Source organism: Plecotus auritus (assembly GCF_963455305.1).
Source record: "Plecotus auritus genome assembly, chromosome: 7".
Classification (NCBI taxonomy): domain Eukaryota; kingdom Metazoa; phylum Chordata; class Mammalia; order Chiroptera; family Vespertilionidae; genus Plecotus; species Plecotus auritus.
The window spans coordinates 167,068,725-167,082,890 of NC_137774.1; the positions used below are offsets into that span (position 1 = coordinate 167,068,725).

General features: G+C 39.2%; 1 protein-coding gene across 2 annotated transcripts in view; it reads left to right on the top strand.

The window, feature by feature from the left end:
* The window catches only part of HCN1 (hyperpolarization activated cyclic nucleotide gated potassium channel 1), a 324,316-nt gene that overhangs the window by 281,752 nt on the left and 28,398 nt on the right, over positions 1 to 14,166 (top strand). For both annotated transcript variants that reach the window (XM_080682007.1, XM_080682008.1), the window contains exon 6: positions 8,885 to 9,125. In XM_080682007.1, coding sequence (XP_080538133.1) covers positions 8,885 to 9,125 — 241 coding nt within the window. The remainder of the gene's footprint in view (positions 1 to 8,884; positions 9,126 to 14,166) is intronic.

Here is a 14,166-nt window from a genome sequence, read left to right on the forward strand (position 1 = left end):
ATTTGGGGGGAACAAACCCTTGTCAGCGCACACAATGCTCCGTTCGAATCTAACTACCTCTACATAAAAGTGAGTGTTGAGTGCGTCTCTGTCTCCGGACACCCACCTGCTTTCCCCCCGTCCATGCACATGTGCCTGTCTTGTTAGGCACAGATTATTTCTATCCCTCACCTGTTAGTGATGAAAATGAATTTATGTGGATTATATGAAATTTCAAATATAGGTTTTTGTCAAATTCTCCAAATCACCTTCTCTAAGAATTAATTCACTCTACTGTCCGCTGCTCCTGTTTTAAGAATATTTTTTTTTTTTATTTTAGCGCACTGATGGCCACCTGTGTGCTGTGTTGGACAGTTTACATCCACCTGTTTTTACTCTGTCAAGTGGGCTTAACTCCTGTTCTGCACATGTCGCAGCTTGCTTACAGCTTGCAGGCTGGAGCCACCTCCTGCTACAACCTGCACAGACCCTTGCATGCGGCTCAAATACAGTCCATAACAAACACTTCCATTGCCGATATGCAATTCTTTGATATAGCCTTTTGGTCTTTTTCTACCTCTTTTTTGTTCTTCTTTCATGATCCAATTTAAGTGAGTGGTATGAGACTGTTGTGTCACCTGCTGTAACCCTGTGTGGCACCTAACAAAGCAGCATGCTCCTGTGTTCTAGGAAGGCAAACCAGTAGGACGAGGCTAAGGCGAAATTCATCTCAGACTGCCTTTATATTCACACCGGAAGGTTTAAATGTGAGCTCACTCCTCAACACCATAGTAGATGCTTATGAAAATTGTAACTACAGAAAATATTAATACCATTGACTCTCTAAATTGAGCTCAAAATTCGTCTTGTTCCCATCCATCTTTTACATGCCAATTTCACTTAAGCCACTTAATCATAGTGGGCCATTTGTATAGGCAGATATTTTAGGCTAATTACTTTTTAGCTCATAATTTGAAGAGACTATTAATCTAGCAATTAATGATATAGGTGGGTTTCAAAACAAGTTATGGTGAAAATGCTAAAGGTTGCCAATGTTGAAGAGGCCACTGTGTATTCTTTATCGCTGTTGTATTTTTCTTAATGTAACTATGAGTAATGCAAGATGGAATATTCTGTGGCCATTGAAAAGAATGGCAATGAGACCCATGTCTTATAATGAGAAATATTTTATGTTATAAAATTGTAAGGGAAAAGAAACAGATATTGAATGTATATTGTGATAACAATTATATTAAGGTGAATAAAAGATTATTTTAAGGGCCTACATAAACTTGTTAAATTACTTTTATTAAGGAGATGAGAATACAAAGATTTTTTTCTTTTTATGTATTTTAAGGAATGTGTATATATTACTTTTGTTTTCAAAGATTTTAAAAAATACAATTTGTTTGCTAAAACAAAAATACTTTAATAAGATGAAAAACTATAATAACTACAAAGGAGGTACTCTATGTTAATTCAGCAAGTCTTCCCTTTTATCTCTAATTCCTTTAATTTCCCCAACATAAATCCAGGGTGAGACAAAAGTAGCTTTTTATTCTTGTATTGATGTTTATTAATTATTGTGTTCTTCCCATATGAATAACTGTAAACCTACTTTTATCCCACCCTCTATTAAAGGGAAATACCTCTTACCTTTGAAATTCATTACATAATGTTTGATATTCAAAACATTTAGAAGTTGCAATAAAAGCTCCCTTTACAAACTAAGACAAGATGATCACAACTGAAGGAATAGCTTGTTGTAAAGGCTCTCTGCTAGGACACCGAAATCTAAGGGCATGCTTTGAGTTTAGGAAATTGGAGTAGTGCCTAACTTATAAGTCAATGTTCGGATAAATGTTTAAGCAGTACAATCTGCTTGTATGGCTGGATTTCTTATACATTCAGTCAACATCATGCAATTTAGAAGACAAACCACCAGATCAATATAATCCACTTGGGCATGCTGAGGAAAATCTATTTCTTAAATTATTCCTATTTGTTTCCTTTTTTATTTTAAAAAAAAGAAATATGTATGCAATTTACAATTCAACTTTCAAATTTATTGTATCAACAGGTCAGCTTTATCATAAGAATCCTGGATTTTATGCCTGGATTTTTGCCAAAAGGGAGTTTTATTTATTAAGAACATCTTGTCATTTCTTGGCACCCGCCTCAACTTCGGTCTTTAATACAGTCCCCAACTCAACTTTTTTTTTTTTATCAGACCCATATCCCCTTACTAAATTACATTGAAATCATTATTTCTTTGAAATTGTATAGAATAGATATTCTCTACCATTTATTTGATCTTAACCAGATATTTTTTAATAGTTATAAGGTTAGTAATAGAGAACATTAAGTGAACTTTGTTTAATCATGGCGGTCATCTACAATAGAGTTGCTAGTGTTCCCTCTGGTTTAGAGATGAGAAAGTTAAGCTTTCTAGAGTTCGAGTCCCTTTCTGTGGGTACAGAGCAAGTTAGTTTTGGAATTAGGGATTAAGGTCAGACATGCAGGGGGCGGGGGAGAGGGGGAAGAGAAACTAACCCATGTTTATTTTATTCTTTACAACTATCTTACACAGAATATACATACATACATATATATGTGTATATACATATATCTTCCTCAACTAAATGTAAACTCTCAGAACTTCTCTATTTTAGGAACCATAGTTTCCACACCACCTCTTATAACTTGGAATGTGTTGCTAAAAGTAGAGATTTTGACTCAAATCCCCTAAAGGTTTATTATATTCAGGTTCTCTGAATCTGGATCGAAGCCTGGTGAACTGTATTTTAGAAAAATACCATAAATATGTCCCCAGGTTTATCAACTTTCTCAGAAAAATACAAGAGAATGCCACCATTGGCAGGCCATTAAAGCCATTTTGTCTTTATTGAGGCCATCTCCATGAGAGCCATGATGAGGGTGAGGTCCCACAGAGTAATGCTGAATATGTTCTGCTATTTCCCAAGAATGGTCCTGCATCACACCCACACACCTACACTTCCCTGCCTCTGGGCCTCTTCTATGTACCATCCTCTGTATTGGACACTCGAGTGCTCTCTCCTGGGACGCTGAACAGCTGCTCAGAAGCTGACAGGGAGGTTTTGGTTGTATTTATTCTTTATCACCTCACATGCTTCATGTGTTATTGCCTTAGAGCTTTCAGGGAGGTCTCTTAAAATTAATTTGAGCCATTTCCAGATACTGACTTACTCTTCTCAGAAGCTTTGTGATCTCATTCTTGTCTTTCCCAGGGTCAAACTAAATCACATTTTACTATGGAAGTTTCACAGTTTGTTTTCACTCCTCTCTTCAAGGTGTAAATAATGTTGAAAATTTATACTTTATGTTTCTCTTGCTGAATTCTTCATTAAATAACATTTAACATGAAGCTTTAAAACAAATCTAGAAATGCTTTCCGTATTCCAAATCCGCTTCCACATGGCATCGTGTTTGTATGGCAGCAGACCTCTGTCCAGTGGAAATGTAATGCAATTCATAGGAAATGTCAAATTTTCTAGGAATTACATTAAAAAATAAAAGACCAATTTAAGTTTAATAAATTCTGTTGCGCTGACCAGTGTGGCTCAGTTGGTTGGAGCGTGATCCGGTACACCAAAAGGTTGCTGGATTGAGTCCCAGTCAGGGCGCATACCCAGGTCGCAGATTCAATCCCTGGTTGGACACATGCAGGAGGCAGCCAATGATCAGTATTTCTCTCTCACATCGATGATTCTCTCTCTCTCTCCCCCATTCTTCTAAGAAAATCACTTTAAAAAAAAGAGATGGAAGACACCAAATTTTTTTTTTTTTACTAATTGTTAAAGTAGCTATATTTCCATAGCAATTGAATCACAAAATAAATACGAACAAGGTCATTTTTGGTTACTTTTCAATCTAGACCCATGTATTGCACAACAGTAAATGTGTTGCCATTTAATGATCTTCCCTGAAAATATGTACATTGCATAAAATGTGCCACTCAAATTGATTAAAGCAATAGATATTGCTCTGACATGGGTCAAGTTTTAGATTAAAAGAGTTATACTAAAAGTGACTGTTTTATTCTAAAGCATAGACAATGACAGAAATATTAGGATGTGGGTGCTAAGCTCCTAGGACTTTGATCCAGGTAGGAGGGCGGCCCCAGGTGGAGTTGGATGCTCAATGGTGTGGGAGGCAGATAAAATAGTCTCTCTAGAGATACTCTAGCACCATGGTGTGGGCAATGGATTTCTTCCCTCTCTAAGCTCCACTATCTTCTTTCTTTTGTATATGTGGGGAAATAAAACAAATTCAGGTTTATTCTTTGGTTGTTTTCTCCCAGGAATAAATTAGATATAACATATAAACTATCTGCTTAATAAATCGTGTTCCCTTCCTCTTTCATCGCACTTTATTTTCATGTAAAGAAATTAAAATATGTTCCTGTGGGGGCTGTGTAAGGAGAACCAGAGGTGAGTGGCCAGAAGCATTTCTTAGAAAGGGAGAAGTGAAGGGCACACTGACCCTCGCCTCACAAACAATAGATAGATACTAGTCCTATGCTCTCTTCTTGCACTCCATTGCTTTACATGCAAAGGTCTCAAATTCTGTTGATTTAAGAAGCCAGTCAAATCGCCTAATTGTATGAAGTAAAAAGATATTAAATACAGACAGTGTTTTAAAAACTGTGGCAAACTGGAGCGTGCATGCTACACATGAAGATATTCTGGTTTAAATATTTTAAAATATTTGTGGTAGGGGGAATAAAAAGAGACTAAAAATAATAATAAAAAAGTGTACAGCCATGAGTTTGTCATTTCAGTCAACAAATATTCATGTTACACTCTCAAAATGGGTAGAGTTCAAAAGAACAAATTTAGAGTTAACATCAAAATCTTCAGGGTTGGTTGTGATTGGAGATATGTGCAAAGGTAAGTGGACTTCTTATACTCCATCAGCACCCTAAATTAGGTATTGGGGCTGCCTGACAAACCACAGGTCTTCCTCTTGTGAATGTGTGGTTTAGGGCAGATAATTCATTATCTTCTTCAATACGAGGTAGTAATAATAACTAAGGCATAGGATTTTTATGAGGGTAAAATAAATGAATACTTGTCAGTATTTAAACCCAGCAAAAACTCAGTTTGTCTCTTATTTTTAGTGTGTTCATTCTTCAGATTATCCCTGCCTTAAAGAAAAAAACCCTGAGGTATCTAATTACTCTTTTTGATTGTAACTAGTCCAGGTCACTAAATTGGGGAGAAAATAGGGCAACATCAGCAACAATTCATTTTTAGGATGTTCTAGGTGACAAAGTATCAGTTGATATAGATTTGACCAAAATGTACTTATTGTTTCTAATGCTTGGATGCCATTTGACTGTCCATCTGATATAGTTCTTAGAAGAAAGCTCTTCTGTGCCTGCACCATGTAAAATACAGAGTGTGTTGGGTGCAGGGGGTTGGTAATATCACTGCAGCTCTGTTTCTTTAAGATTACTCAGTGATTCATTCTTGTAATGATGGTAATTATATTTATAGCTATCCTGCTTAAACTTTTTTAGAACTATACTGTGTAGAATAAATTAATGCAGAATGGAGGAAAACTAAATGTTTCACACAATGGAACTTTCTACAATAATACTTAAGTTATCAATAAGGAATTGTAGTGTAAAGGGAGCCTTAAAATATTGCTATTCATTTTAATTATAACCAAACAATATTGCTGAAACTTTCTCCTTGTCTCAGTCTGCATGGGTCCAAAGCACAGATTATTTGCTAATATAAATACTCCTTGAAGACATCTAAGTACATCAAATCCCATTTTTCCTGATTGACATAGAGTTAAACAAATTGCCAATAAGATAATAACAGTAAAGCATTCCATTGAGAATGACCTAACCACAGACAGGGAGAAGATATTTGCAATGCATATCCCAACAAAGAACTCAGTCAATATGCTAAAAAGAACTGTTAAGATGAAAAAATCAGGGGAAACTCTTGACTGGGCACTTCACTGAATAGGTACTCATCTGACCCATAATGAGCATAACAATATTAATCATTGTTATATAAATGTAAGATTAAACCACAATGAGAAAAGGGGAAAATAATATTTCTTCATGCCTGCTAGTGGCAAAAAATTATGATAACATCAAATTCTGTCAAAGATGCAGGATACTGGAACTTTATATGTTGCTGCTATGTGAGGAAAACAATCATTTTGGAAAACTGTTGGCAGTGTCTACTAAAGTAAATACATGCTTATCTGATTACTTAGTAATTACAACATGAGGTAACTAATCTAGAGAAAGCCCATAAGCCACTTCAAGAATGTTCACAACAGCCTGGCCAGTGTGTCTCAGTGGTTGAGCATGGACCTATGAACCGGGAGGTAACGGTGGACAAGGCACATGCCTGATCCCCAGTAGAGGGTATGTAGGAGGCAGCTTATAAATGATTCTCTCTCATCATTGATGTTTCTCTATCTCTCTCCTTCTCCCTTATCTCTGAAATCAATAAAAATATATTTTAAAAAACAATGTTCATAATCGGTTTATTGTATTAGCCTAAAACTGGAAATGACCCACTGGTCATAAGGAATAAGTGGATAGATTGTGGCTTAGTCATCACTGAAATGCAACCTAAAATATGAAAAGGAGAGAAATGCAAAGAAATCTGTCTCATTTCATTGTTTCCTATCAAATACTTGTTAGAATTCACAGTTTCAATCAGACAGTGTTTACATGGAAATAAGAGTTAGAGAGAGAGAGAGAGAATGAATTCCTTCCAGCAATAGTGATAATATGAAATTATCTAGCAATATCATACTCTAGGCACTTCCAGCAGGTGTCCCTGAATATGCAATGAATCACAGAGGACTTATTCAGATAGATAAACACCAGTGTAATTGTTTGTAAAATAAACTTTCAAATATTTTTCTAAAATGAAAAGGGAGAGAACAATTAAGAGAAACATTTCTAGAGTTGAAATGAAAGAACATAGGTGTAAGGAGTCTATTATTTTTGTTTGAAACTCTTATTTTCTCTGCAATCTGACTTATTTTCCCTTTCCCCAACAGCATTCTTCTGTGTAATTTTCATGTGACATAAGTACCTTTTAAACAATCCAGTCATTTTAATGACATACCTTTGTTTCTTTTCATTCCATTTCACCATTTATCTTCATGTGGTATTTGTATAGAGGTATTCTAATACTAAAAAACATATATTTTTATACACATAACACTTGTTTCTCAAGTTGGCTGCTTGAGAAAGCATTGTACAAGTTTTGGATAACTGTTCCCAAGAGGAATAAAACTGAGCTTTGTGAGTACTTTTTTCTACTGACGACGGGCCAACTTCCTACTTTCCTTTTCATCTTCCTTTCTTCTTTCCATTCTTTTCACCTTCTTTCCTTCCATCCATCCATACATGCATGTATGTTTATTGAGTACTTACGATGTGCTAAACCTTACTGTAACCCCAACACCCACCACAGCTCTTTAGCACCAGTTAAAATTGCCCTGGGATGCAACCCCCAATGCAGTCAACTGTCAATGAGGTCTTGGATGATGTCACACCAAGCGCCACATATATATCTTTTTTTTGTTTGTTGTGCCATGTTCATTTTCTGATTCTTGCTGCTGATTTTTAAATACTTACAACTCTCCACGAAGCTTCACTATTAGAGACACCTCTCTGCTCTGCTGAACTCACGAGATCTTGTTGAGGATGCATGACCTTCTTTTCCAGGATGGACCCCAATTTCTGTGCCCGCTGTATCAGCTGGAATTCTTTTAACCTATCCTGGGATCATAGCAGTTCATTTCATGAAGCAAGACTAGAGAAACCATCTTTCCTACTCTTGGAATTCAGAGTTTTGTATAAGTTACTTCCCCAATCAGAGAATTCAGATCTCATTTCTTTTTGCCCTCTATCCACTTCTTCACTGAGGTTACTTAAGTTATTACGTGTCTTAAGCAAGATAAAAAATTCAGGCCCTATCCTTTTCTTTTGAGAGCTCATTGGAGAAAACGTTTCCGAGAAATGGCATTGTGGTAAATTTTAGATGCCCATTGTTTATTCCATTGCATATCCGTTGCAAGATTAACACGGATCAGTCCCTGTTTGGTTCAGAGAGATGACATATCTAGACCAGAATCCACAGAACGAAATTAAACATGTAGTTCTTCTAGCTTAGAATTCCTGCCCAGAAGTAAAACAAGTGAGGAAAAGTGGACTCTCACCTCTCTCCAGTCTAAGGCTTCCAATGGAAACAGGAGAGGCTTTGAAGGAGGAGTTGTCTGATCTAGCCTAGAAACCGACCAAATGTACAAGCAGCGATTAGAATTAGAAACTCCTTTATGGAACCCATCTCTGCACTCTCCGTGGTTCTCACTCCAACATGAATAATGTTAAAGGAAAAGCATTGCAAAGCTGTTGTCTGGCAGTGGGCCTTGTTTCAGAATTCCTATTGGTAGGCGTGAGTTAGATCGTTCAACACGGTGGAGCACAGAAGCAGTTGTGGTGTAGCTAATAGGCAATGATGTGGCCTCCTTTCTTCATAAAAAAGATTAAAATTCTCCCACATTTTAGAAGTTCTCATGATACATAAAGAATAATAAATGCGAAGTGGTAAAAGTTGAGACTTGTGTATATTTAATTAGCATGTACTGAATGTGTAATATATGCCTGTACCGCACTGGGAACTGTGGATACAAAATTCCAACATGGAGATAAAATGAGCCCTGGCATTGCAGAGACATGTACATTATTAGAATTTATGTAGGTTTGGGTTCTGAATTTGAATTATGATGTTATGTGATATATATAATTTTAGTATATGCCTTCTTCCTGATATGAATCATATCACTCCTAACGTTGGTTTACTCTTTCCATCTCTAGGAGATAGTCAACTTCAACTGTCGGAAACTCGTGGCCACTATGCCTCTGTTTGCTAACGCTGACCCCAACTTTGTGACTGCCATGCTGAGCAAGTTGAGATTCGAGGTGTTTCAACCTGGAGATTATATCATACGAGAAGGAGCTGTGGGTAAAAAAATGTACTTCATTCAGCATGGTGTTGCTGGAGTCATCACAAAGTCCAGTAAAGAAATGAAGCTGACCGACGGCTCATACTTCGGAGGTTAGTACCAAAGAAACACAACCGAGATGACATGAAATTGCTTCAGTATGTGTCTTCATTAGAATTCTGGAGGTGTCAGAATGTTGATTTGTTGATTCTCATTGGAATTCTGATAAAAAGCGTCTATAATGGCATGTTTTTCACTTATGAGGCCTTGTCAAGCTTAACACCAAAAACTGGAATGTTTTCTTTAGAAAAAGGCAAGAAGTCTGCCTTCCAATATCTGCAGATTTATCCTGTAGGAGAGAATTCAAGTGAAACTCTTTTTTTCTTCTCATGAGTGAGGTGCTCAATAAGTGCTCTTTATTAAGTGGTCCTTGTTACTTTCTGTTCATCCCTCATAGACGTCATCATCTTCTACCCCTTTTGAAGGCTTCTCCATCTGAATCAATGTATCCCAACTCTGTGTCTCCATGGCACTTCTCATAGCTTTGCAGAGTCCTGGTCAAGTCCACCTCATGCTGAAATTAACAGGTAGTTACCTGTCTTCCTTCAGGTATTAGATGGCAAGTGTGGCAGCAGAGAAGCCATTTAAAAGTCAAAGATGCTCAGGCCCCAAATGTCAGAGATTCTGATTCAGGAAGTCTAGATTGGAGACATACTTTTATTTGTTTGTTTATTAGACAGTAACCACCAAGTTATCAGAGGGGAGGGCTGGATGAAAGAAGGTGAAGTAATTAGCCAAGGAACATAAATGCATAACCCATGGACATAGACAGCAGTGAGGTGATGGCCAGAGGAAAGGGTGTGGGGACTGGGTAGAGGTGAGCAAAGGTTGGTAAATGAGGAACATCTATAATAGTGTCAACAATAAAAAAATCCATAGTTGCATTTCATCTTGCCTCCTTCTGAGACCAGCCTTGCAGCCAATATCCACCATCCTTTAAAGATTGTTCTCATAACTGCACAAAAATGACATAACTTAAACAGAGCAAAGTTATAAGAAATAAATTCATTTAAACAGAAAAACATTTATAGTTATAAAGAGAAGTTATTCAAATCAAATTAATGAGTTGAGAACCAATCAACTTTATTTTATGACATGATAATAATAATAATCAGAGTTTAAGATGTTTTCTTCAATAACAGCTAAGAAATAATTATTAGAAAAGGTTTATAATTGTACTAGAGGCCCAGTGCACGAAATTCGTGCACAGGGCGGGGGGTGTATCTCTCAGCCCAGCCTGCACCCTCTCCAATCAGGGACTCCTCAAGGGATGTCCGACTGCCCGTTTAGGCCCGATCCTATCTGGATCGGGCCTAAACGGGCAGTCGGACATCCCTCTCACAATCCAGGACTGCTGGCTCCCAACTGCTCGCCTGCCTGCCTTCCTGATTGGCCCTAACCGCATCTGCCTGCCAGCCTGATTACTCCCTAACCACTCCCCTGGCAGCATGATTGATGCCTAACTGCTACCCTGCCAGCCTTTTGCCCCTAACTGCCCTCCCCTGCAGGCCTGGTCACTCCTAACTCCCCTCCCCTGCAGGCCTGGTAACCCCTAACTGCCCTCCCCTGCAGGCCTGGGCCTCCCCCAACTGTCCTTCCCTACAGGCCTGGTCGCCCCCAACTTCCCTACTCTGCCAGCCTGGTCACCCCTAACTGCCCTCCCCTGCAGGCTTGATCGCCCCCAACTGCCCTCCTTTGCAGGCCTGGTCCCTCCCAACTGCCCTCCCCTGCTGGCCATCTTATGGCAGCCATCTTGTGTTCACATGGGGTCAGTCATCTTTGACGACATGGGGGAAACCATCTTGTGTGTTGGAGTGATGATTAATTTGCATATTACTCTTTCATTAGATAGGATTAGATAGGATAGAGGCCTGGTGCACAGGTAGGGTCCGGCTGTTTTGCCCTGAAGGGTGTCCCGGATCAGGGTGAAGGTTCCCTTGGAGCATGTAGTGGCCTGGGCAAGGGGCCTATGGTGGTTTGCAGGCCAGCCACGCCCCCCGGCAACCCAAGCTGAGGCCCTGGTATCTGGGATTTATTTATCTTCTATAATTGAAACTTTGTAGCCTTGAGCGGAGACCAAGGCAGGTCAGGGCTGCAGAAACGTGGCTTCTTCCATCGCCAGGGGCAACTCAAGCCTCCTGTTCTCTCCAGCTCCGTGGCTGCTGCCATTTTTGTTGGGATTTATTTATCTTCTATAATTGAAACTTTGTAGCCTTGAGCGGAGGCTAAGGCAGGCCAGGGCAGGTGGAAAGCTTGGCTTCCTCCATTGCTTGGGAAACCCAAGCCTCCTGCTCTCTCCGTGGCTGCAGCCATCTTGGTCGGGTTAATTTGCATACTCACTCCTGATTAGCTGGTGGGCATGGCTTGTGTGTATAGCAGAGGTACGGTCGATTTGCATATTACTCTTTTATTAGATAGGATTAAATGCTTTCGTTGAATTTATCAAAATAACCATAAGATTCTTTTTTTTAATATTTTTATTTATTTTTTACAGAGAGGAAGGGGGAGGGATAGAGAGTTAGAAACATCGATGAGAGAGAAACATCGATCAGCTGCCTCCTGCACAATCCCTACTGGGGATGTGCCCGCAACCAAGGTACATGCCCTTGACCGGAATCGAACCTGGGACCCTTCAGTCCCCAGGCCGACGCTCTATCCAGTGAGCCAAACCGGCTAGGGCAACCATAAGATTCTTATTCATCAATCTATTGTTGAGTAAAACATACAACTCAAAAAAATTAGCTTCTTTGACTTCTGCTCAGCCATTAAGGACAATTTTGAAGTTTCCGTCTTCCCTTGTCATCCTACTCTTCTTCCTTCTTGTGAGTTTGTGTTGTGAGCCCCTTAGCCTATTGTAAAGATTGTGCTAAGAAAAAGGATATTAGGAGAATCTAAGAATCTAAAGGGGTCTTTCATGTTTGAATGAAGAAAATAGAGAGAGCAATTGAAAGATGTGGAGTAAGAAATAAAAGTATAGCCTATGAGCCTTGTTTGGCAGAAGATGGTGTGGAGGTAAAATGTTTTTGAGGCAATAAAAGGAGGGGTGGTGTTATAAATATGTCATAGAAAAGTTTAAAAAGAAGTTTCTGGAATTTTATTATGCATTTAGAATGTACTTATACATTTGATACATGTTTTGTGCATTCAAAGGAGCTTTTAATTACTATACAGTTGAGTGTGCTGATGTGAGTAAGGTTGCATACACAGCTGGGACATTTGCCTCCCTGGATTTATGTGGGTGAAACTGTTAGTAAAGTCAATTAAATTGTCCTTGTGCCTATAAGATCATTTTGGGGATAAAAACTACTTTGTCCTATTGCATTATTTCTTCAACACATTGTAGCATCTCTATCTACAAGTGAGGTTGGTCTGTAATTTTGTGGTTATATTGTTCACTTTGTGATCCCCTAGATGACATTGGGTATTTCAGGTTTTCCTCATTTCTAAAAAGAGTAAGAAAACTTTTCTAAACAATATATTCTCTATTTCAATTTTAAGCAATTTCTCTTTACACACACAGTTATTTATTTGATTTAAACACCAAAGAAGATAATGAAAAGCAGTTAGAATCTAAGAATAATAAATTCTACTTAGCATGTTAAGGTTTAGAATTCATAACTCTTTCAGAATCTAATATGAGATTTTGAAATTAACAGAGCAGACCTTTGTATTACACTCATTTTATATTCGTGTAAACAGAGCTTGGCCAGTTCACAGGGCAGTTCAGCAGAAAAGCCAGGGATCAGCTGAGCAATGCTCTTCCCACTTGGCTAGGATGTCCGGATTAAATAAACATAATTAGTACACAAAACACACTGTCCCAAGTGATAAGGGGATTTATTCAAAGAAAGGTCAAATTCGGAGTTTTGTATTTTGTGCCTAACCTGACTTATTTCTACAATAATACAGAACAGTAATTCTAGATTAATGCATTTTTTTTTTTTTTTTTTTTTATAACTCAGACAGGTTTTTGTGGTTGTTTTCTGTCTCTCTATGCTGAGGTTGGGGAGGGAGCGTAGTAGGTGAGCACATGCGCGGTGGCAGTCAGTGTTCCCCAGTTTAGCTCTAGGGGAGGGAGCGCAGGAAAAGGAGCAGGCAATGTGTCCACTGTGTGTTAGGAACGTGCCTAAGGCCCTGGGGAGATAGCATTGAGCGAAATCGACAGGATGTCCCAGTGTGGAGCTTATGTTTTTAGTAGGTACTTAGGTTTTAGAAAGAAAAATTTAATAAGGCGATGTAGAAATGACTGAAGTATAAGCCACATTATCAGTGCTTCAGGGAAAATTAATGTGGGGGAGAAGGATAAGGAATGCCCCCTCCTCCACAGGGCCCTATGGAGAGCCAAGTTCAGGCATGTGGGAGCCCCAGGGTCCCTACTGAGAATGATGGTGGCTGAGCATCCAGTGTCTGCTGAGACTGGTCCTCCTGGCTGGGGCCAGGTGATGGAGACACAATGAGTTTGGGAGCTAAGGGAGGCTCTTGCTTGTAAGAAAGGGTTCCTGGACTCCCTCTTGATTTCTCCTGTGAAGAAAATTGTATTTATTTTTTAATCCTCACCTGAAGATATTTTTTTCGTTGATTTCTAGAGAGAGTGGAAAAGGGAGATTGGGGAGGGGAAGACATCAACATGAGAGAGACACATCAATTAGTTGCCTCTTGCATGTGCAACTCAGAGAGGTATGTATGATGTGACCATGAGTGGGAATGGAACCTGTGGCCCTTTGGTCTAACCGCTGTCCAGACCAGCCAGGGCAAAGAAAATGTTATAGTTCTCCATTTATGTATGAGAAAAATGAGCCTCAGAGAAGTTAGACCACCTGGCCAGGGGCACGGAGCTAAAAAGGGAAAATGCTTGGTTTCAAACTCAGCTGTGAATCTGACCCCACGGCCTGTGTTTTGTCTACTGTTCTCACTGCTTTCCAAGAGAGACATGGTGATCCTCTAGGGTGTAAACGCTGAACTGTTTTATAGTCTACTAGAGGCCTGATACACCTAGAGGCAAGAATGGGCCTTCCTTCCCCTGGCTGCCGGCACTGCCTTCTCTCCGGCTGGAGCCGCCTTTCCGCCTTCCCATGCTGCCCAGAGGCCCGGAGC